Genomic DNA, 23,556 nt, shown 5'->3' on the forward strand with positions numbered 1-23,556 from the left:
ATTACTGATTACTTTTTTAAAAATGAATAAATAAATGCAATATGTTACTCCCCAGAAAATGTAACTCATTACTCTACTTGTAGCATTACTTTGTAGCGTGGGGTGAAATTTATTCTCACATAATTACCAGTTACCGAGTTAAACCTTAGGCTACAGTTCCACACACTGAAACAAATCCCTATCCTAATGAGGACACGCAAACTTTCTTTTAATGTTTACATTTGAACACAAAGCCGAAAACATGCAAGTCAAAAACCAGCCCAAAAGACTTCAAAACAATCTCTGTCTGCAGGGCTGAGGTCAGCAAACGCCCAGTTTCAACATCACTCTGGATTCTTTGTGTGAGCACGTTGTGTGTGCAGATGCTTGCAAAGAGCTGAAGTTAACAGCAGAATGCAGTTGTTACCATCCTCAAGCCAATTTGCACTTTACCATCACACTCATGTCCTTTTGTGCAATAAAGGTCAAATTTATGTACATATGCATACGACTCAAACGTTGTAGATAAGATGTGAGCAGTGTCTCGGTAGCTTCTTGTCTGTAAGACTTATGTAACTGGTACATTTTTTTTGTAATAATAATAATGATGGATTGCATTTATATAGCGCTTTTCGGGGCCCTCAAAGCGCTTTACAATTCCACTATTCATTCACTCTCGCATTCACACACTGGTGGAGGCAGCTACAGTTGTAGCCACAGCTGCCCTGGGGCAGACTGACAGAGGCGAGGCTGCCATATCGGCCCCTCTGGCCTTTTTAAATTATTATTGTTGTTGTTTTTATTAATCTTGCGTTAATGACAAGCAAATAAATAATAATCACCTTACAGGGATTGAGGGACTATATCGCCCTTAGTTCAGTCAGCATTTACCAAGCTGGCTGCAGTGGTGGAGAAGTATTCAGTATTTTACTAAATAACAGCAATGCCACAGTGTAAAAATAGTAGAGAGTAAATGTCAAGCACTGAACATTCCAGTGTGTATTATTAGCTGCATTTTCCAACAGTTTTGAAATTAAAAGCCTCATGAATTCATAAAATGTCAGTAATGTTGCAGTATATAATTGGATAATGATTACCTCTGCATTAGTGCTGAAGTGTCACTGATTGCTTTGGTTAGTCCAGTTAAAGCTCATATTTTTGCATCATATTTACACTGCTTGAGAGGGCGGTTTATACCACAGCGTCATATCTTGTGAGCTCATCATTAATTTTGTATGACGAATGTGCTCAATATAAAGTATGAAATGCCGTGAAATGGGAACACTTCCACGATCATGTGTAATTAGCTTCTGGACACTAACGGGATTTAATTACTTTTGGCAACATCATAATGCACTTATGTGCAATATGGTGTAGCACACTGATTGCAGCTCAGAAAACAGATCTGATAAGCCAGCGAACAGAAGCATGACACAGCTCGGTTTTCGTTTAATCACCTCAGTGTGAACAAAAGCCATTCTTCTTTCCTGGAAGAAACTTTGCTTAAATACTCGTGTTTTCTGGAGTGAAATCCACCAAATATGGTCTCTGTGTTATCAGTGCAGCAGATTTTATCAGCAAATGTCAGAAAATGTTAGTCCTGGTATCTACATAATTGTGGCTCCACAAATTTGAAAGATAAAATCATCAGTTTTGTGCATTTCGTGGGGATGTTTATGTAGAATTTGACTCGTAAAGCTATTTTAAATATATGCCATAAGTGACCTTGTGCACTCTGTCTGTGCCTTGCCTAACCAGACAATAAGCTAGAAAATGGAAGTGGCAAAAATCTTCAGTCCAATATCTGTAAATGCAAACAGCCTGCACTGAAGGTCTGGTGATTTAACAAGGAGGGGAGATCAGAGTACCGTCAGACAGGAGTTTATTCCACCATCTAAATTTTGGGTTTATTTGTGCCACATTCAGCCCATTAACAATATAACTCTGAGGCATTCACGTCAAACCAAATGACGCTTATTTACCTCATTGACTCTGGTTATTGAATATCCGACCATTTCACTAAAGTAATAATCACAGTGCGTAATAAAAAAATAAGTAATAGGAGCAGCATTGCTTCATTGCACCACCTCCCTGTAGTGTAATCTTTACTACATTTTGAGGTTTTATGAGCTGAGAGAGAATGCTAGAAACCTTCATATAGCACTTTTAAATCTCTCAAATAAAAATAAAACACACACACTTGTCAAAAACCACCTGAAACACATTCGGACCACATAACTGATCCAGCCCCGTGTGGTACTGCTGCCGTGGAGCGCAAGCGTGCAGCTTTATTCATGGTAGAGAAATCATCTTTTAGTTTGAAAGTCTTTTTTCTCTGTGCTAACTTTCTGTTTATGCACACTCACGGCAGGTGACTTTCAAAGAACCAACACCATTAGCTTTGTTTGGATCTTCTTCTGTTTTCCCCTTTTCTGGCCAACACTCTGTGAAACTTTGAGGGCACCAGCTCCTTGGAGACTTCTTTTGTTCTTCACTCGGCTGTTCAGATAATCTTAGGTCATATCCACATATTTTACAGGCAGAAAACCTAAGAGAGATGACAAGAGCAGGATGTTTTTCCCCCTCCTAGCCTCTATTCAGCTCTGGCACGCAAAGCCCAACCTAAGCAGAATGAGTAAGTGGAGAGCATCATGACACAGTTTTGAAAAAGATGAGAGGAGGATTATTACACTGAGCCAGTGAAGTACTTCTTAAAGTTTGTTCATCACAGAGTGCTCGTCAAAGTGCCCCTAGAAAGACATTCAGCCGCGGATGCTCATTTGAGGGGATTTAATTTGAAGGAAAAGGAAGCATTTCGATTTAATTTTCCACAGAGACGCGTTGTCCAAAGGTGGGCATGTAATAATGACAGCCAGATCTGTCATTTGTCTTCTCTCTGTTCTTGCTGTTAAGTGAAATGAGTAATAGTGTGGTTGAAAAGCTTTTCAATCTCCAGGGAGGATCCATGCTGAGAAACAATGCAGTCATTTGTGTGGATGGAGAAAGTATATAATTTCAAGACCAATCACATGGAATCATATGGGAAGCAGCGCTGCACAGTTTGAACTCTTTAAATTGGTTAAAATGAGTAACTGCGTTGGGGCTGTATCGCATCCGGACAGCTGGTCTGATCCCTTGAATTGAGAGATTTTGTGTCATTTACCTGCCTGTTACTTCAAAAATCAAGGAAAGTGAAGCGCATTCAGGCTCAGACTGCATGAGACGTGCCTGCTTCCTCCTGAACCTGACATGCTCATTATCAGCATTACCATAATCTATTGTGTCACTCACAAAAGCTTTGCTATAAAAGGAAATTCCACAGATTTTACATATCAAGCTCAGGCAGCTCATGCGGTCTCAGCAGCCAGCTGAGAAAAACTATCCAGAGGCTAAAAAAAAATACCCCTGATGATGTCATAATGATGTCACCAGAGTTATGTCAGACTGGGTGGTCAGGTAGTAAGGAGTAACTTTTGATGAAGGTAGAACAAATCCAAGTTTGCAGCTGCTTTATGGATCCTGTGTGTTTGAAGCTCTTGATTGTTAGACTTTACTCGTTTTTTAAAATAATGTCTTTCTTTCTCTTTAGTCACCCTGCTCTTTGGAGTGCAACACTAATGCATTACTTAAGTGTGGCTAAACATAAGGTAAGAATTGGCCAGGAAAGTCTGAAATCTGGCCCATTGTAAGCCTTTGGTTTAGGAGGGCATAGATTTTAGACTTTTAACTGTATTTTCATAAGTTTTATCCTACTGAGAAAGACATTCATACAAAGTAATTAAGGAACAAATAAACTGTAACAGTTAAAACACATATGTTCATGTTTTTTTGCTTTTTACTAGCAGCTACAGAAATGTGTGTGCTTTTTTGTGGTAACAATTACGACATAATTTATTTTATCGTGCGTAAAAACTAAAATTGCACTTGGATGGGATTAAACGTGCAAAGGAGAGTTTCTCTGTCAAATTATCCCCGCTTTGACGTGAAAAGATGTGACTCCTTTTAGAGCCTTTTCTCGGGTGTTTACCCAGCGGATTACATGAATTCTCGTGATTTTATAAAATTACCGTTTGGATTGATGTGCATGACACTTTCATTAATTACGCTCCACCAGCTATCCTCGGAGTCTGGAGGAGGTCTGCCCGCAACCTTTAGGCTCGAAGTTTAGAGTGAACACACCAGCACAAAATCTAAACTGCCAGCAGCTCCATGACGTCAGGTGAGGTTAAATACAGTTTATTCACAGGTAAAAACGTTAACAGCAAACATTCAGAACACAAACTCTGCTTTTTGTTATATTAGCAAGCTGTTGCGTTTTATGGGCCTTGATCTGCCTGCACTGTCTGGCCCTGGATGATGTGTTTATCTACATCAGTCTGATTGATGATGTTGAACATAAGCATAGGCAGAGGTAAAAGAAAAGTGAGAAGGAATGAGGCGAAAACAAAATCCACTCCGCCGTCCTCCTGTGTAACTTACTGCTTTTTGTTGGGTTGTTGGAGGAGGAAGAGGAAGGGGTTGTTGTTTTTTTAAAGCGTAAAGTCATTGATTGTCACAGCAGAGGGAAGCGCTGCTCCAGAGCGGCTATGTGTTGCATGCCTCAGCGGGGAAAATGTCTTCGTATGCGGGTGGCAGTTCACTGGGGAGCGGGTAGGAGAAAGGGAAGCAATGATTGAGCTCCGGGTCCGTGGGCGAGTATCCCGGCAGTTCGATTGACGGGTGTCCCCCGCACTGCACTTCTGCACCTGTCTCGTCAAACACACCAAAAACACCCAGGTTGATGTAAGACACCGGCTGGAAATCCGCCGAGGAGCAGTCCCGCTCCTCGCTGAAGATGATCGCCCCGGCGCTCTGCCTCTGACACTGTCTGCTCCTAGAAAACTGCGCTGTTTTGTACCTTTTGATGATCACCAGGTTGATGAGCCCGAGGAGGCACTCCAACGTGCTGAGAACAGTGGAGATGACCAAACTCCGCTGGTAATCCCTCAGCTGCTCGCAGGCAGGGTTCAACACCACAGAGTGGAAGCAGTAATGGGAATATTTCCTCTCCACCAGAGAAGCCGTGTCCCCGTCCACCACCGCGCCAGAGAAGGCGGTGAGGACCCCCAACAAGAAGACCACAACACCGAGGAGAAAGAAATTCCTGCAGCCGGGCTTGTCCGTGCAACACACCAGCGCGGTTCCCAGCATGACCTGCCCGATTCCCACAAGTAGCCCGGAGTAGAAAGCCCCGGCTGTGGAGCCGAGGTGGAAATGCGCTTTCACCGTAGATCCCAACGAAACGCATCTTAATCCAACGACAACTTCGCTCAGGGCGCACACGAAGAGGAGGGTGCTGGAGAGGACGGTGCACAGCCCTTTCCCACTCAACTTCATTATATTCCACCTCTGCCGCTCTCGATCCCTCTCCCCCGCTCTTCATCCTCCTGCGTCCTCTCCTCCGTCTCCTCTGGAAGCACTCTCACATCGGGACATCATCTGCCGGTGACTCCTCCGGTTCAGAGCGGGCGATCCTCGCCGCTGCGGCGTCTCTCTCGCATGCCCGCCGCTTTACAGGAATATATAAATAATTAATGACAAGAACGCATTCCTCACTGCACTTATCGATAATCCATACAGCCAATGATCGCGTTACCCAAGATCAGCTATAGCCGCCCATCTCACTCCCAAGCAAAAGTTTTTTTATGTTGCTTTTCCTTTTTCCTCCTGACGAGAGAGTGCAGTCCGCCAAGTCTCCGGCTTGAATGCCGTGTGCGGGGTTTTGTGGCAGAGAAGGAGGCGGCTGCTACAGCCGGAGATGCTCGAGCGTCCTGTTGACCAATGACCCGCAGGCCCCAAGAACACTCCTACAGGGGCTATAAGTGTGCCTGAGGTGCCACGTAGAGACTTTACAGTGACGTTGTGTTAAATGGAAAGGCGAGTGAGCGACTTTTGGTGGGTGATCAAAACAATCGTGAGCGCGACTGGTGTTCGGGAATATGAAATGATTTCTTTTTTCTTTTTTTATACACGCACTTCAAACCCTCAGGCTCGTAGTCAGTTCACCTCTGCAGGAGTGACTGCGAGGTGAGGAAATTTAATTTAGGCGAGCGGTAACCTGTGTTCCTGTTACTAAACTGATTTTTGGCGGAAACAAAATAATCCTCTTATTCTTAATATGAGCTAAATAAAAAAACGAAAAGCCCACCAGGAGTGACTGCAAAAACAAGTCCTAGGACTAGGACTTGTTTTTGTCAGGCAGATCTTTCCGGAAATCACAAATCATCAAGCATCAATAAGACGAGAGGAGCTGAGCGAGGCTGTGTGCTGTCCGCGGTGCTGAAACATCCAAACCAGGAGGCCAGACGGCCGCTGATTGGAGTCCACAGCATCTCTCCTCACATTTCTAATGGAGCTTTAAAACTATAAACGTCTCGTATTTTAATGGTGGTTGAGAGAGGCTCCAGACTTCACCATAGACAACCTTTACAGGAGCGTTGCAGGGTGGATAACTGGTTAGAGGCAGCATTTCAGTCTTAAAACAAATGTAGAAAGACATACTGTATGAGTCATCCAAAGTCCATGCTGCAATGCCCAACAGAAGCTACAGCCCACAGTGTAAAAGTAAATGTTTGAGTGTGAAGTCTAATAGAGTACATAGTCATTATAAATAGAGCAGGCAGCTGAAAGAGACATTCTTCTAATTCATATGTTGAAAATATGTTAAGACAATCTTTACGAGATTTATTTGTGTGTGTGTGTGTGTGTGTGTGTGTGTGTGTGTGTGTGTGTGTGTGTGTGTGTGTGTGTGTGTGTGTGTGTGTGTGTAATCATGTAACCAGATTTCATGATAACGAATCCAAATATATGCTGAGTCATTTTTATTACCTAAAACCCAAAAACATTTTTGGCACTAAAGCGTGGAGATATGACACCACTGCGGTCACTAAGATTTATCATCTTTGTCATCCATGAGCAAAGTAAATATCACAATAAAATTTCATGCCAATGGCATTTGAGGCTGGAGTTTCGGGAGCAAAGTGCCCGAGTGACATTCATTTAGTGAAAACAAATTGGTGTCATTGAATCGGAGCTGGCTAATAATGAAATGTAAAAAAAAAAATTCGTGAAAAAGTTCAAGGATATGCAAAATGATTCAACTGTGTGACCTGCTGTAAAACATTGCCGGTTCTTGGAGCTGAGTTGTTTCCACTTCATTTTATCTGGCTGTGAAAACTCAGCGGACGAGCGCGAGTTCTTGACTTAATTAACCAAATGTTTGACGAGTGCAGGTGGGAGAATTCCACCAGGGAAAGCCGTCGCCCAACCATTCATCACAATGAGCCACCTCATTGACTGTACCAGCACAGCTGCCAGCAAGTGTGAGTGTCACTCTAATTAGGTCATTACTACTTTGCATAGGTTTGCAGATAAGAAAAGATGCTGTGAATGATGAGCTGATAAGCTGCTGATTGGCTGATTGATTGGCAGGCTTGCTTGCTGGCAGTGTGTTTCAGTGATGTTGACACCATCAGCAGCAACAACCTGACTGACTGGCCCAGTCACCACAGGCGTAGATACAAAACTGAAGCAATAAAGGGGCAAAAACTGGAGAATCAAAACACAGAAAACGAAGCGTCTGAGGCTCAAAGTTTCCTGGGGAGCATATAACCCACTGCTTAACGAGTCTCTCTGTCACTTCTTATCCAGTCCATACATGAGCAATAAAACCCACAGCTCTGAGTCCTTCCTGCTGTTAAAGCATTGTATTTGAGCCATGCTTTGTGTGGCAGCAGATTCAAACCCATTTTTCACATTTGTTGTTCCATAATGTGGGCGTTGCAAAGCCTTTTGTAACTGTGATTAAGAGCTATACAAATAAACTTGGACCAGGGCATCACAGAAAATGGCTTCACTTCACTCACAGTGTGAGCAGCCACAGGTAAGGAGCATGCACTTTAATGTGAAGGAAAACTACTGGATTCAATTGCCCGATAAAAGTGATGAGGCAGAGGTTGTTAATAGCATATGTCTTTCATCAGGGCACAAGGTGAGCCCTGCTCACCTCCATAACACAGACCATTTCCCTCATGGTCACAGACCTGGAAGACACTGTTACTGAAGGGGAAAGTGGCTCTAACCTTAATGGGTAAGATCACCTCTCACCTACATGGCAGAAAGACCTGAAATTGGCTTCATTTTAATGTACAGGGCTGTCTGAATGTGATTACTATATGGTTTATAGGGGAAAATGCCACACAAAGAACTGCAGATAGATCCCCAGCATTATAACAATAATAATAATAAATCAGCCTTCTCCTCCAAGAGCAGATTTTCAACTTAAATCACTACAAGTCGTTCTGTGTGTGTGCGTGTGTGTGAGCATTTAGGCTCGATTGCTTCAGCTGTGCCAAGAGTCAGCTGTGAAGGGAGTGCTTCGGCATCTAAGATGCAGTTTTACAGCAGCAGTTACAACAGCCGCGACAGGTCGGCCTGTAAAATCCTGTGTTAGCCTATAAATATTAATGAATCTAAAGCAGCCGCTGCTGTTGATGGCTGGAGCTGGGAGGGACTCAAACAATGTTTCTTCTAAAGAGGAACTGACTCTGAAAAATAAATTCAATACCAAGGGTGAAAACCTGTCAGACCTAGATCAGACAGGGGACAGGGTTTGTCAAATGGGCGGGAGCATTAGGAACAGAGAAGTGAGGCAGTCAGCTGGTGAGATTATCACAGTATTCATATCAACAGTGTATCAAATGACCGCGTGGAGGATATCACTTGCTTTTTTTTCGAGTAATTTTCATTTGCCAGCGTGAAGCTTCTTCTCTTATTGACTTTCTTTAGAGCTGCTGCTGCTTCATGTTGCCAGCAGAAAACCTCAGATAAACCCACTGTGGGCTTCCAGTACCCACCCGAAACAGACTGAAAACAAAAGCAGCAAATGTTACCTGATGAACAGAGCGAGAACCCAGTGTAGACAAACAGATCTGTGTGCAGACACTGGGCTCGACTCCAAATAATGATATCCCTTACAACAAGACCAAGAAAAGAGTTCCAGCGATAAAGCTGAATACTCCTTAAATCAAATAATGTTTAGTCTATCACTAAGGGAATATATGAGATTGTTGTGTGTGTGTGTGTGTGTGTGTGTGTGTGTGTGTGTGTGTGTGTGTGTGTGTGTGTGTGTGTGTGTGGGCGCGTGAGGAAAATAGAAAGCATTTAATTTAAAATGAGCTTGGTTTTGTGTTTGTTGGCATCACTGGAGGTCAGTTTCGAGGGGTTTGGGTGTTTGTGTATGTGTGTTTGTGTTTGTGCGGGGCTTTACTGTGTAAAATACAAGGTGCAGAGGTTGGATGATTGTGCATAAAGCCTGAGGAGCAGCAAAGAAATGCCATTTAGCTTTTGTAGATGCCAAAACATACGAGCAGGAGCGGCTGAAGATGAGGTCCAAATGATTCCATCAAAGTGGAAGTTTGAACTTATTTATCCCTTTCCTTCTGTTTCCTGCTTGATTTTTATGAACTTCATATCAGGATTAGAGGCTCCACAGGATAGTATCTAACAAGCATAATATCGCTGGTTTGATCATAGGTAGGGGACAGGTAGGGCATCTAGTGTAATAAAAAAAAACCCTGCCATATCAAATATATGGAGCTAGCTGCTGTAGTGCAGTTTCGAGGTTGAGCTACTGCCCCCTTGTGGCCAGAAATGACAACAAAGCAGCTTTAAGTGAGATTTGTGGGCACTTTTGGCACTTTATGGAAAATAACATCTCACTGAAATAATGAGTCTCTAAGGTACTTCCTGACTTATTGACCTTGGTTAAGAGTACCATTACCCTTAAAGTTGCACTTGGATTGTTTTATTTCGAGGAGAATCTCAGTCTTTGGGAAACTTATTTTATTAACAATAAAGTCAGAAATGAATGTGTGAAAAGTAACCACCAGCATCACCACTATTCCTTCTGATGTTCCCGATGTTAATAGCACCATTGTTATAATTTAATCTGAATCAAAAGTCAATTTAACTTCAAACCTTTCCCCTGGTCATTTAATTTAGCGCTGCTTCATCTAATTATACCCTTCACTGCACAACTGCATATATATTTAGTTTCCTCTGACTTTTAATCAAAGAACTGCAAAGTAGATTTTTCTTTGAGTTAAGGTACCAAGAAACATTTTCACTTTTCAAGCCAGGAAATACACAGGCTTAAATCACGAATGCGTGTTGTGCTAAAATATGTAAACAAATGAAAAATAACAAGGTAAATTATAAATAATTCAGGCACTGACTGGCTGGACTGGAGGGAGCACACACTGAAACCTGTTAATACTGTAAGTATAATTCTTCCCCATTTAGCATCATCGCTGAAATTGTTGTGCTGAACCTTAAAGAAGATTTATGGTGGTATTTATGTTAATGGAAATCCATACAGATGATGGCGATGGTAACGATGATGATCAGATTACATTAGTGAGATTCATTAGTGAGGAGGAGGTGAAGGAAAGAGGCAATGTAATGATGAGGGTTGCATGTGAGGGTAAAGCACAGTCTACGTAGGAGTTTATTTCAGGCATCCAAAGAATACAAATAAAGTCCTGCTCAAGATGATAGCATCGTCCAAATGCAAGTGAAAACACTGCTCCACAATGGAGTGTATTTGCAAAATTATGTTGCAGATCACTTTGATATTGTTATGTTTGCACAAAGCATCTTTGTCGTTGATCATTTTAAAATATTCAAAATCCTCCTACTTTCACAGAACAAATGAGGGTCTTTCCGCTCGTTCTTTTCAAAACCGTTGTAGCCAGAGGTAGTAAATGTTTTTCATTACCAGATAAATTGAGTGCAGAAGTGTCACCAAATAATAAAACTGTGTGGAATCATTTAAAATGATGCAACAGAGGACTTAGGAGAAGCTACACCCAATCCGGGGTTTTCCTTCTGTCTTGTAGTCCACATCTTTATATAAGGAAACTGCATCAGACATTTAAGAGACTTTAAATATGAGGCTGTTAGAGAACAGAGATGCAGGTGGAAGGAATTACTGCACCAGCACCACGCAGGCAGAGCGTATAGAAAAGGGCAGACAGCTGACCTTAGGCTTTCTCCCGAGACTGCAAGATGCTCAAGAGACAACGCTCGTAGCCGGCCTTTGTGACTTCAGAAGGATTCTTCAAATGTGACCTGATTAAAAATGTGTTTTTCTATGCACTTCCTCACTTTGATGTTCGAGCTGCTTTTACGCCACCAGCTGAAGATGAGTCCAGTTTTGTGGTCCAGGATTTCTGGATTAGGAAGGATTAGATGTACATGTAACATCATTTTTAGCGTTAGACACACATTACTGTTCGTAACTGAATAAAGAAATGACAGTCAGGTTTACAGCAGCAAATTTAGCATTTTTGGAAGGCTGAGAGCTTCAAGGGTGCAGTGAGGAAAAACAGTTTTATAGTGCTGTAAAGGAGACTAACACTACACACCATTGGTTCTAATTCAGTGGCCACTTTACAGATGTTTTTGTTTCCTCACAGTGCAAGTTAACTGCGAGATATGTTCTTTAATTGCATATATAATGGTAGATAAGTCTACTTGGTGGTGTGAGCATCAGTTAATTTAGAGGAGAATCACTCCAGTCAAAAGAAGATTTTTTCTACTTAATTTAATCTATATTTGGCAGCTTGGTGCTGTTCTGAGAGCAGCACAGCGCTGAGCAGGCATGAATAAAAACACATACAGTTAAATCCACAGGATCATCATTGGACAGCGATACATTATGTTGTCATTGTGCTTCTGTACCCCACCACAGTGGCTTTAAATCTAACAATCAATGTGTGATTGAAGTGCAGACCTTCAGCTTGAATTCAAGGAGCTTCATAAAAGTGCTCTATTAACTGTTTGAGAATTAGAGACATTTTTATACATAGTGCATCATTTTCAGAGGCTCAAACAACTAGACGATAGACCGAGGAGTGGTTTCATGGGGAGCTGAGGATTGTTGTTTTCATGGTAATGTCAGCTTTAGACATCCACTGATTGCAACTAATGTTCATCCAGTTATTAAAAACATCCTTATACTTACAATTACATTAGTTTGTCCAATTAGTTTTGTGCATCTGAAAATGCAACACAATTTATGAAAATGCCTGCAATTAGAGTCTGACTGATAAATGATTTTTAAGACATTTGGTGACTTAAATAACCAACACGTTGGTAGGATGTAACCTGAGCTATCAGTATCTATGGCAAGACATCAGCTGATCTGCCAGGACTGGTGGAGCATTTTTCCATTTTTCTACTTTTTACACATTTACTTAATTCATTCATTGACTTTCATTGGTTTTCTCTATAGTCTTTTCATTTTTTAACTTTCCAGACTTTATTTTCAGATGTTCACGCTGCAGGGGAAAATGATTACACATTCAACTTGTGTTTTCCAGAAGTGATAAAACAGTGACAGAAATGTCACGAGTCTGTTTCCTGTTTTGTATTACATTGTAACAATACAACATTCATGTGCACACGCAAGGAAAAAGAAAAATCCTACTTGTGCTTAATATCAGTTCTCTGATGTTTTGATGTAAAACCAACACGTGGCTGGTGCCTTGATGAACAGAGAGGCTGCAGAATCCCACACAGGATTAGCCGCCTTTCCTTTTCCACTAAAAGAAGCAGATGTCTCAGAACCAATCTGGACCTCGTCCAGGACTCTACATGGATACAGCGGTCTCCTGTTAATCCACTGTGTCTGTGCTTGCATTTTTAAAAAGTAGACAGTGGCTCCACAAGCCTTTACCACAACTGCTGTTCTGGACATAGCATATGGACACCGAAACAGAAGGCAAATGTTTGGCTGCAGGCCTTCTGTCTGCTTCACCTGTATTTAACAGTGTGCGGTTTGTTTGGACTTGTGCTGGGTTTAATTAGTATTTTAATTACACACTGCCTGGAACCCCTGCTTGTTTTTTGTTCTGGGTTTAACCACTAGGGAGCACTCTCATTCAACAATGCTGGAAGTGATGCAGCAGGTACCTGATCTGTTTTGCTTAATAAGTTGAAACAATGTGGCTAATATGCATACTCAGCTGCTGGGATTGTCTTGTTGCCTGGTTTAACTTGGCAGCTCTTTTACTGTCCTGCAGATTGGCCCAAAGTTAGAAAGACTCATTTTTTTTGTTAAGCAAAAAAAGTGGAAACTGTAAGCCTGTTCTTCACCTATTGCAAGCACCTTTCATTTCCTTGCACTTAAAACTTTGTGGGTGTATTGCCAGGGACCCGAGTAAGTGCGGTGCCAAGTTTGAGGTAGTTTAAATGAGTGGTTGTCACATTTTGGATGAAAGTTGTTTTCTACTACCAGAATTTCCCCAAAGAGTTCCTGCTTCATTCTGTGAGTAGAGGAAGGAGCAAACATACACACAGAGGTCTGTTTGCTTGGCTATTGCTGTGAGGGCATGCATCCCCAACGTTTTATTCAAAGCTTTAACCCTAAAATCAGGTCTTAACCAGAGGTGTGGACTCGAGTCACATGACTTGGACTCGAGTCATTAATTTTATGACTTTAGACTTGACTTGAAATAATGTTCTAAGACTTGTGACTTGACTTGGACTTTTACACCAATGACTTGGGACTTGAATTGGACTTGAACCGGTTTACTTGAAAAGACTTGATATTTTACCCCAAATATAAAATTTAACATGCATATTATATAGAGATTGAAAATGTGACGTCATTCACGGGTAGAACCGCAAAGGATTCTGGGAACTCGTGGCAAGCGGTACTAGCGCACGCAGGCTTTCAATTGAAACCAGTCACACAGCGATAAAAAGAAACACAAAAATGTCAAGAAGCTGTTGTGTTATTAACTGCAATAGCCGGTCGCATGACAGCCACGGGAAGCCGACGGGTAAAGAGATCGGTTGTTATCGGATTACGTCGTTGAAGAGAAATTGTTCGAGCCATGTTTCCGAAGTGACAAAGAGGCGACGGATGGCCTGGATTGCAGCCATTCAAAGATCAAATATAACGTCCCAGAACCCTCCAGCTCACAGGTTAGTCTGCTCCAAGCATTTCCACAAAGGTCAGTCTGCTGTTGTAGTTAATGCGTCATTTTTCTTAACATAATTGGTGATATAGGTTACAAGCAAGTCTGGCGCTGAACAGAAATTGTCGCGCTATGCTCCTTTGTTTATTGTGCATAAATAGTGAATTGTCCTGACACAATATTGCGTTTCGCTTCTGTTATTATGGTACATTGACAAAAACATATACTTTTATTCACAGGATAAAACAGTTGTTTTGTATCACCAATTGCCCAGTACGATTACAGCATACAATATTATTGTCACTGCTACATTTCTGTGATGCTACCAGAAATTATTTCCACTACTAATTAATTACCGTTGAGCTCAAAGGTCCTATTAATAAACGGTTAACGAATGTGTATTTATGACGACGATTTGTGAGACTGGTAAACTTATGATACGTACGATGGTCTTTACTTTCTACACGGTGCATTTCAAGGTCCTGCACCCATCCGTCGGTAAACTGTACCTGGGCTTGTTGCAGTGACCGGAAGTTACTAAACTTCATGAGTGTATGCACTCACTCCAAGAACCGTATGATTATAAATATGCATATAAATATGCTACGATGAGATAGCTGACTTCATCTAACTAGCAAATGTTTTCCAGGCTACGTTGGTGATGCAGTTTTTTTTTAAATTATATTTTTTTTAAAATATCATTTATTTATGTATGATATTTTTGTCATGCGATTTTAAAGCCGGTCCTACAACCGCATCCAAGAATAACATGCAGCGTATCTCAGAACTGTCGGTGAAAATTATTCTTGGAGCTAGGTTTAATTGAGCTGCATTTTAAAGAGGTGCAATTTCACAATTTGTGTATATTTTCTAAGTTCACTATTTTGTCATGTGTTGAGAAAAACACAGATTTAAAAATTACATGGTCTAATATTTACATTTAGCATAACTGCAACATGCTTTTTTTCGTTTTTTTTTTAAAGACTCGAAAGGACTTGAAATTCAAAATTTCAGACTTGTGACTTGACTCGGACTTTTACACCAGTGACTTGAGACTCGACTCTGACTTGCCTGACATTACTTGAGACTTGACTTGAGACTTGAGGATAAAGACTTGAGACTTACTTGAGACTTGCAAAACAATGACTTGGTCCCACCTCTGGTCTTAACCCTCAGAGACACTTTTGAAGGGTGTAAAAAAAGGGCCAGCCAAACAACTGTATCTGTTTGAACATTTCATCTAAAACCACTCTCTTTATTTAATATAGACATATTGCATTTTGTTTATTTTTTAATATGATGTAGTCATTGCCCTTAATTTCCTGTTACAAATTACTTACAGACTAAACATATATACGGTACTGTCCAAAGTCTTGAGCCATCCTCATTTCTTTGTTTTGCTATGAAAATGGGGAGAAGGTGGTAACAGTTTATTGAAACACGTGAAATACAGTATCTAAGGCAAAAACATCGTTTATACAGTTCCAATAAGTGTGAAAGTCAATATTTAGTTTGACCACCTCCTAGCTAAGCTGTCCTGTATTTACCTTGAGTAGTCTTCAGGAATAGTTCTCCAGGCTTCCTGAAGGACATTCAGAGCTCTTCTTTGGATGTTGGCTGCTTTTTTGTTCTGTGCTGTAAAGATGATCCCACACTGCTTCAGTAATGTTGAGGTCCGGACGCTGAGGAGGCAAATCCATGACTGACTGTTCCAATTGTGTGCTTTTCTATCCAGGTATCTTTCTACTGCATTGTCAGTGTGTTTGGAATCATTGTCATGCTGAAGAATGAAGCTGCTGCCAGTCACATGCTTTACAGATGGTACTTTTACTATGTTTATAAATCCATCAACTTGGATGAGATTCACAACACGACTGGCAGAAATGCAGCTGCGAGTAAAAAGTGATTAAAGATATAAATGGTGTTTTTTTTTTGCCAACTTGTCTGTTCTGTATAGACTCAAACTTTTGCAAAGCACTGTAGTTCTTTTGATTTTTTAAAATCTGACAGTTCTGAACAGCCACATTTTCAAGGCACAATCTCATCCACACGCACACGTTAATGATCCTGATTGCCTGAATGCGACATGCTTAGCAATCACCTATAAATTGTAGCAATAACAGTAACCTGGGTTGCACTCTCTTTGAATGGGCACCCACTGCACTCGTTTGCCAAGCGCTGATGACGTGACCATGCTGATCACAGGGTTCGCCACACTACACAAGCAGCGCTGCTCTAATGTCAACGATGCACAGAAGCTGTAATTACGCACAGCTGGAACACTGGCTGCTCGGTCAGAGGCTGTAAGGGGACAGATTGTGTTGTAGTGTCAGCAGAAGTAGAAACAGCTGCATCGAGTGGAGTAAATCCATTTCCTCGCTCCAAGGGAGGTCAGGACATGAGGCTGCGAGTGTCGATACACAGGCTGCAAAGTTCAGAGGACCAAACACAAAAAAAATCAAACTAAAAAGTGTCTCAATTAAAGGAAGCAGCATAGATTTGAAAATAAGCAGCAGCACATGACTGCTTTTAATCTCAACTTGCTTCATTCCCACAAAAAAACAAAAACAAAAAAAGACAACACAACATGTCACTGCTGTTATTCCAAACTTATATTTCTCATCTTTCCTTAAACACAAGCAGATGAATTCCCCGTTCAAACCAAATATTCTCCTTTATATTTATGTGAAAAATGCGTTTTGTAACCAGAAGTCCAAATGAAGTCTTACTTTGAAGTCTGCTCACTAACGCGTCAGTTCCATGAATTAAAAATAACAAAAAGCTGTAAAACAACGTAAATGTCACACTCACAGGGGTGCAGCTGAATCCATGACAACATACATACACATATTCAAGTTGAAACAAAGAAAAAGAACAACCAGTTAATGAATCTAAATCTAAACCTGGCTAAAAGACTCACTTCCAGGTTAACTCCCTCATTTTTTAAAGACTTTCTGATGTAGCTGTCACGTGTATTTCAGACTCTAGGTGACCTTTTGTCTGTGGTTATTTCTCAAACCTTGTTCAGCAATATAAATTATAGCCATTTACAGTAATATCAAGCTCCAGGAGTTGATTCTGCGGACAGCAGGGCAGCGATGAAGCAGGGCAGGGAGTGGAAATGGTGCGAGTCCCCAGGAGACCTAGCTAGCCTCCTGCGACTGTGATGCTGAGATGGATGGCTCAGGATTTTCTGCCATGGGCTCATCAGAGAGAGTACCGTTTCCATATTTGTTCCTTAAAGAACGTCCCAAAAACTCCCAGTACTCTTTACGGATGGTGTCCTTCTCCTGTGCCAGTAGTTGACAAATCTTCAAAGGAAGACAACAAAGCACAACAACATTGTTTCAGATCTCGAGTTTGACAAGAACAACATTGGGGTGCAAACTTTTATTTCTAAGTATGCCTAAGGACTTACTTCTAGAGCCTTTCTTAAAGTTTCCTTTTGCTCCTCCTCTTCTACCTTTTCTTTTTGGGCGATGTTCTCTAAGGCATCCTCATAGCAATCAAACAGAAATGCTAGCAGGTAAGGTGAACAATGTGTCTCCTTTAGCTCCAGCACCCTCTCCAGCAGACCTGGCTGAGATGACAGACCTCGGTCTTGCAGCATCCTTGGGGGGGAAAAAAAGAAGGAAATAAGAGAGGATACTGGCAGTGAGCTTTTCCATTTTTAATAACCATTTCTCAAGCTCCCTGTAGCGTGCTATATATTGAATGTCTTAGGATGGCACGGTGAAATATTCTAGTGAGAAAATGTCAGCATGTTTGGGCCTTACAGGTAAACACACATAGGATCATTTACACTGTGATTTGCATCTTACCCTTTCAAATAATTCCATGCACTTTCATTATGGGGAGCCTTCCTGATCTGGTTCAGGCAATATCTGACACAAAGGGAAGAACAGCAGAAAAATGAATGCAACTGCACAACTGAAGCAGGAACAATGCTGAGGGTACAGAAACATGTATGTATTCATATTGCATAGACAGACAGACAGACAGAGAGAGAGAGAGAGAGAGAGAGAGAGAGAGAGAGAGAGAGAGAGAGAGAGAGAGTCAGAAGTTGTCAGAAGTGATTTTAATGACTAAATCTTGAGTTTTTGACATTCCTATAGCACACTAAAACAACTGGAGCGGTGGATATCCCAGCAGAAATTCCAAAAACACCCAAGTGCAAAAAACATGTTAAAGTTACTGAGAGTAAAACCAAAACAAACACCTCATGCTAACTGTGACCCAGGACCCAGGCACCTTGCACTTATTGAGTGGACTATGAACTCCTCTGTATATCAAAGTATTCTAGAGTTAAATGTGAGCCCGTTTGCCAAAGTTTGGCTGATATTGTGTCAAACAACAGGACAGTGATCCCAAGCACAGAAGCCAATCTACAACTGAATAGCTGAAAAAGAAGAGAATTAAGGCGGTGCAATGCTCCAGTCACAGTAAAGAAGAGTGGGCCAAAATTAATTCACAACAATGTGAGAGACTGAAAACAGAAAACAACTGCTTCAAGTTATTTTTGCTAAAGTTGTCACGATGTCAAACCGAGTAGTTCCATCTTTGTTCCATTATGTTTACAGTTTAGTTGCTCAGGGCTGTATTTACCTTGATGTTAGAACAGCAGAGCTCTTACACTGAAGCAGATTATTGACCATCTCTAGTACAGACTGAGTTTCAAACTGTTTTGCTGTTGGTCATTCATGAGCAGGTTACTCTCTATTGAATTTGTGCAATACAAGAGTGATAAACACTGATTGTCTTTAAATATTACAAATTGCTCCATTTTATTTGAGAGGGGATCATTATCTTACTCCTGCCTGTCTAAACTAATGAATAAACAGTGCTACACTGCTGTTGTGTAATTACACAAAAATTAAACAAGAGACTATGAAACCAAGACATATTAAAGAAAATGTATAGATCGAGTGAAGTAGTTAAAGGCAATCAGTTAGATTATTTTTGGAGGGGTCAGCCAAGTATAGGAGCTAGCCACACGACATTTTCAAGGCTAGAAAACATATTTATGCTCTGGGAAAAATTGAAAATCAACTTTACAACCACTCTAACATGCACTGGTACCCTTAATTTTGTCTGATAAGTCAATGGAGGAAACCTCTGAAAGTGCATTTTGGGTAAACTTGTCACCATGTGGAATGGGTGAATGATCAAAACAAACTGTAGGATAATAAAAGTCTCATTTTTATCCATGTTTTAGATCTTCTAGCTCTGCTCATTTTTGTGTCAAAATACAAATTCTAACACAATCATATTTTAACACACATCAGTGTAGGTTGCGGTCATGAACTGGAGAAACCACACTGGGGTTTACATGTTATAAATAATAGTTTGGACTTGTCACACCGATCAAACATTTTTAGCGCCTCAGTTCTTACTTAAGAATTCACGTATGAAGGTAAAAAATTTCAAGCCTCCACTAAATATACTAACATTACTGAACCTAATGGGGTCAGCTGTGAGGCACTGGATGATTTTTAATATAATAAACCTAATATTTCCTCACCAATTAAACATTACAATTAATTAAACAACACTAGAAAAATGCAAGAAAAAAAAGCACCTACTGAATCTCTCTCTCCACTACAGCTGGATCTGAAAAGCCTGTAGTGTGAGAAATCACAAAATGCCTCTGGTTCCATGCAGAGTTGTTCCTCACATCTTCCTCCAACAGATTCTCCACAAACTCCAGCTCGTTGTCCCACAGTTTGTACTCCTGGGGTACAAAGAAAACTAAGCTGGCATCCAACACGTTTATGCGGTTACATAGTGCAGCGTTTGTGTCGTGCATTGCCTCGCATTGCATGATACAAATACTGACCACAGAGGGACTCGAACTACACACAAACAGCCAACCAAATTAATCAGTGAAGGAGTCAGTCTGGCAGAGAGCGTCGCTGTGGGAGGAGAACTGGATCTCGTTCCTCAGCTTTGGAGCCAAACTCTGCCGAGAGCAACACCTACCTGGATGACCCACTGTCTGTGCTGCCAAGCGTGGTAGTTCTTTGCATCTTGGCTGAGAATGTCTGCGATGAACTGGAGTTCCTCCGAGGGGTCATTCAACCACTCGACCACCATACGTCTGTGATGCCTGGAGCAGAAGGGAGTTTAGAAAGCCGTCCTTATCTTCCAACTTTTTCATTAAACTTGAGTCGTTTTAGGAATGTCCCACTCCCACTCTCCTCTCTATGTGCTCTGGATAAATTCACATAATGCACTTACCAGACTTGATAGTTTTTGGGTTGCTCTTCAATAATGTTAGTAATGTACTTCATCTCCTCCTTTAGGTCCTTCGACAGGGCTTGCAGGAGTACTCGCCTGTAGTGCCTGGACAGTACCACAGCATATGTTAGATTACATTTTCACAGAAGACACTCATTTCTAAACAAAACAAACACATTTTATACTCTGATGCAGTTTTAAAATTGTGACTGGCCTGAGGCACTGTACCTATAAACAGTACTACTTAACTATGAATGTCATCTCCTTTGCTCTTTTTCCCATTATGTGTAAATGCTACAACATCAAAAGATCAGCACTGCTTTTCCAGCAGGCAAAATGCTCACCAGACAGTGTAATTTGCAGCATTTAGGTCAATGGCATCTGCAGTCAGAGCGAAAGCCCGCTCAGTTTTTTCATCATTCTTTAGGAGGGCACGGAAATAGTCGTAGACATCTGAGACTGTTGGAAGAAAGACGTGAACATTAGATATGAAATCCTTCTGCAATCATATTTCATCTGAAATAGTTTGGATTTTAACAGACAAGTGGCATATTAACGGAAAAAACAACATAATGTGCCTAAAGGAAGGAAAGTACAGCAAGGAAGCCAGGTGCCACCAGTACGGCAATGATTCTCCAAGTGTTTGGAAATCTCCTGGAGGCATAGAACACCATTATTCCAAAAAAACAAACAAACAAAAAAAACAAAACAAAAAAACCCCCCTACTTTGGTATTTTTACAAATTAGGATGAGGGTACTGGCAGTCAAAAATGTCCCAAACAGCAAATGATATTTGCTGTCATTGTCATAATCATAAAACCTTTCAGTGATCACTTGAGCCCCATCGTATGGTTTCATGACAGGATGAAGATGACTACTTAGATCATAGGTGTCAAACTCTGGCCCGTGGGCCAAATTTGGCCCGCAGCCTAATTACATTTGGCCCACGAAGCCATACAAAATTACTATTAGAGTTGGCCTGCCGGTATTATACAGTGCATGTACTGCTAATACTACAAGTCCCAGAATGCTCTGTTGGTGTTTTGGCACGTCAGTCATGACAGGACCCATTAGCACCCTCTCCTCTGTTGACCATAGTCATAGCAACCATGCAAATACTGCCATGCTACCTATCCCAAAATGGCAAAAAGAAAGGCAGAAAACAGGAGCTTTCTGAACAGGTGGGAGAACATGATGAAAATTTGATAAATGATAAAATTTAATTCAGAAGCCTGCAAATACATTTTTTATTTAAGAAATGAATTCCACTGATGTGTTATTTAATTGGAATTTTGATTTTGCATATGTGCAATATTAAGTTATATATACGTTTATATAAGTTATATATATTGTTTAGTATTAAGCTTTGCTTGTTCCATATTCAGTTTTTCAGCAAAACTTGTTTGAGTCCATAAGAAAAGATTCATTGTTATATTTGGAGGAAGATTTTTTTTCAATGAATATTAATGTTAGCCCGCGACTTTGATCCAGTTTTGAATTTTGGCCCACTGTGTATTTGAGTTTGACACCCCTGACTTAGACGTATAATATCTTGCAGTGACCTTTCCCTCTACCCACTTCCTTGCTGTCTTGCAATTCCCTATGAGCCTTCCATGGTTCACTAGCAATCTTACACTTTTCCGAGTAGGCAATCTTCACTACAGGATTTGGTCCATCATCCTGTGGAACAGGCTCCAGGTCAGCCCACTCCTTTCTGTCTCTGAAACACAAAAACACGGAGGTGGATTAACTGTCAGTACAGCCTGACAGTAGCTAATGTATTTAGTTACACAGGGCCAAGATCCATCTAGAAACAAATATATTGTAGATAATCACCAGCCCAGTCACCAGTTTTTGGTCCACAAATAAGGCTTTAAGAACCATTAAACTTACTACTACCACGTCTGCTGTCACTAAATTCTCCCATAAATTCAATTCAGGCTTCTGTGAGTATTATATCTCTTGATATAATGTCTCTGACTGAGCTAACTACTTTGGGGGGAATTTGTACACTGTTTTTGTGATCAACCAATGCATTTTTCAGCCATTTCTGACCGCCATATAAGCAAGGAGGTCTCCTATTCTTGGGTAAAAGAAAACCCAAACAGCAAAGTCATTACAATGCTGCTGATTGTCATCTGACACTTTGGAGGGGGCGGCAAAAAAAAGCCTCTGTGCAAGGAAAAAAACTGCAAATGCGATAACTGTTTAACTTTATACTGAAATCATTAAGACAAGCTGTGACGTTAGGACGCCAAATTAACCTGGGTACTATTCTTTCTGAAGGTATTGGCTAGAATAAACGTACAGAGCTGAACCTTCTACTAGAAAGAGGGCTGTTAGCGCAACTCCTCCGGCTTTCCATCACAAAGACGATAATTATAGTGCACTTTTGACAGCTGCTAACAAAACTCGTATTAAACTATAAGTTATCAAACATTACCGCGTTATAACAAACACGAGCTACAGAGTAGTTACTAAGCACCGGTAGAGGAGCGACCAAAGCTAAGTTAGCCACCCAAAGAGAAAGTGATAACTAGACAATACCTGTAAAATATGTATCGAGTCGGGTCAACAGCAAATTCATCCTCGATGTGCTCCTCGACCTCTACATCAAACTCTTTGTCTTCGTTAACTTGTACAGATTCAACTGTTTCCTCAATGTCCGACATTGCTAACTAGTTAGCTTAATCGCAGTTGTGCTCCGTTGAGAAAGAAAACGTCATATCCGGTGTAGCGGAAAAAGTTGCCTTTAAGTGCTGCTGGGAAATGGAGATTTTCTTTCCTTAATTATCACCTAATAATAATAGACAGCCACACTTCTCCAGTTTATGGAGATAAGTTTATGCAAATGATTTTAAAAATACCACGCTGTCTTTCAAACTGTGCTATTTATTTTTCAGTAGCTTCAACTAAAGAAACTGAAACAAATGTTACTTTGTAAAAGGCTGCTAGTAACAAAGTGCCTAAAGATCCAAGTATTGTTTTTTGCCACCTGTGTAGACAAAACACTGGTTCATTCCTTGAGTTAGGTGCCTTGTTATGTATGAATGATTCATAGGTCAGTGGTTTTTCTGCCTTTTCAGTTATCAAATCCCACAGTGACTGTTCCAGCTGGTCTTCATGTCACAGTTTAGTCTCAGTTTATGGATGTTTGTTTTCAACCTGTTACAACTCATCTGACTTTTAAATTTCTGATGGAGTTTTAACTGATGAACACACACAGTTACATGTGTGAAATGTTCACATTAATTAAAATACACCATCCACTAGTTTCTAGATTCCTGCTGTGTCTATAGGACTGCCGAGGTTCACC

At 40.9% G+C, this 23,556-nt stretch overlaps 2 protein-coding genes across 2 annotated transcripts; both read right to left on the bottom strand.

Moving 5' to 3' along the window:
• Nucleotides 1–4,199: 4,199 nt before the first annotated feature.
• On the bottom strand, nt 4,200–6,101 carry tmem271 (transmembrane protein 271). Its single transcript, XM_080306267.1, has 2 exons — nt 5,615–6,101; nt 4,200–5,527 (listed from the first exon to the last, which is right to left on the bottom strand). Exon 2 carries the CDS (start codon nt 5,353–5,355, stop codon nt 4,564–4,566), a length of 792 nt encoding a protein of 263 aa, XP_080162393.1. The 5' UTR covers nt 5,356–5,527; nt 5,615–6,101; the 3' UTR covers nt 4,200–4,563.
• A 10,496-nt stretch (nt 6,102–16,597) lies between these two features.
• fnta (farnesyltransferase, CAAX box, subunit alpha) lies at nt 16,598–23,358 on the bottom strand. Its single transcript, XM_026186968.2, has 9 exons — nt 22,788–23,358; nt 21,875–21,960; nt 20,585–20,699; nt 20,241–20,345; nt 19,983–20,109; nt 19,586–19,734; nt 17,825–17,887; nt 17,422–17,614; nt 16,598–17,314 (listed from the first exon to the last, which is right to left on the bottom strand). Exons 1-9 carry the CDS (start codon nt 22,910–22,912, stop codon nt 17,147–17,149), a joined length of 1,131 nt encoding a protein of 376 aa, XP_026042753.1. The 5' UTR covers nt 22,913–23,358; the 3' UTR covers nt 16,598–17,146.
• Nucleotides 23,359–23,556: the final 198 nt, after the last annotated feature.

Source organism: Astatotilapia calliptera, chromosome 2 (genome assembly GCF_964374335.1).
Source record: "Astatotilapia calliptera chromosome 2, fAstCal68.1, whole genome shotgun sequence".
Classification (NCBI taxonomy): domain Eukaryota; kingdom Metazoa; phylum Chordata; class Actinopteri; order Cichliformes; family Cichlidae; genus Astatotilapia; species Astatotilapia calliptera.

Coding starts and splice junctions, on each gene's coding strand:
- tmem271 (XM_080306267.1), bottom strand. CDS start 5,355: ATGAAGTTGAGTGGGAAAGGGCTGTGCACCGTCCTCTCCAGCACCCTC.
- fnta (XM_026186968.2), bottom strand. CDS start 22,912: ATGTCGGACATTGAGGAAACAGTTGAATCTGTACAAGTTAACGAAGAC. Junction 20,700..21,874: donor GATTGCCTACTCGGAAAAGT/GTAAGATTGCTA, acceptor TTCTTCCAACAG/TCTCAGATGTCTACGACTAT. Junction 20,346..20,584: donor GCTGCAAATTACACTGTCTG/GTGAGCATTTTG, acceptor GGTACTGTCCAG/GCACTACAGGCGAGTACTCC.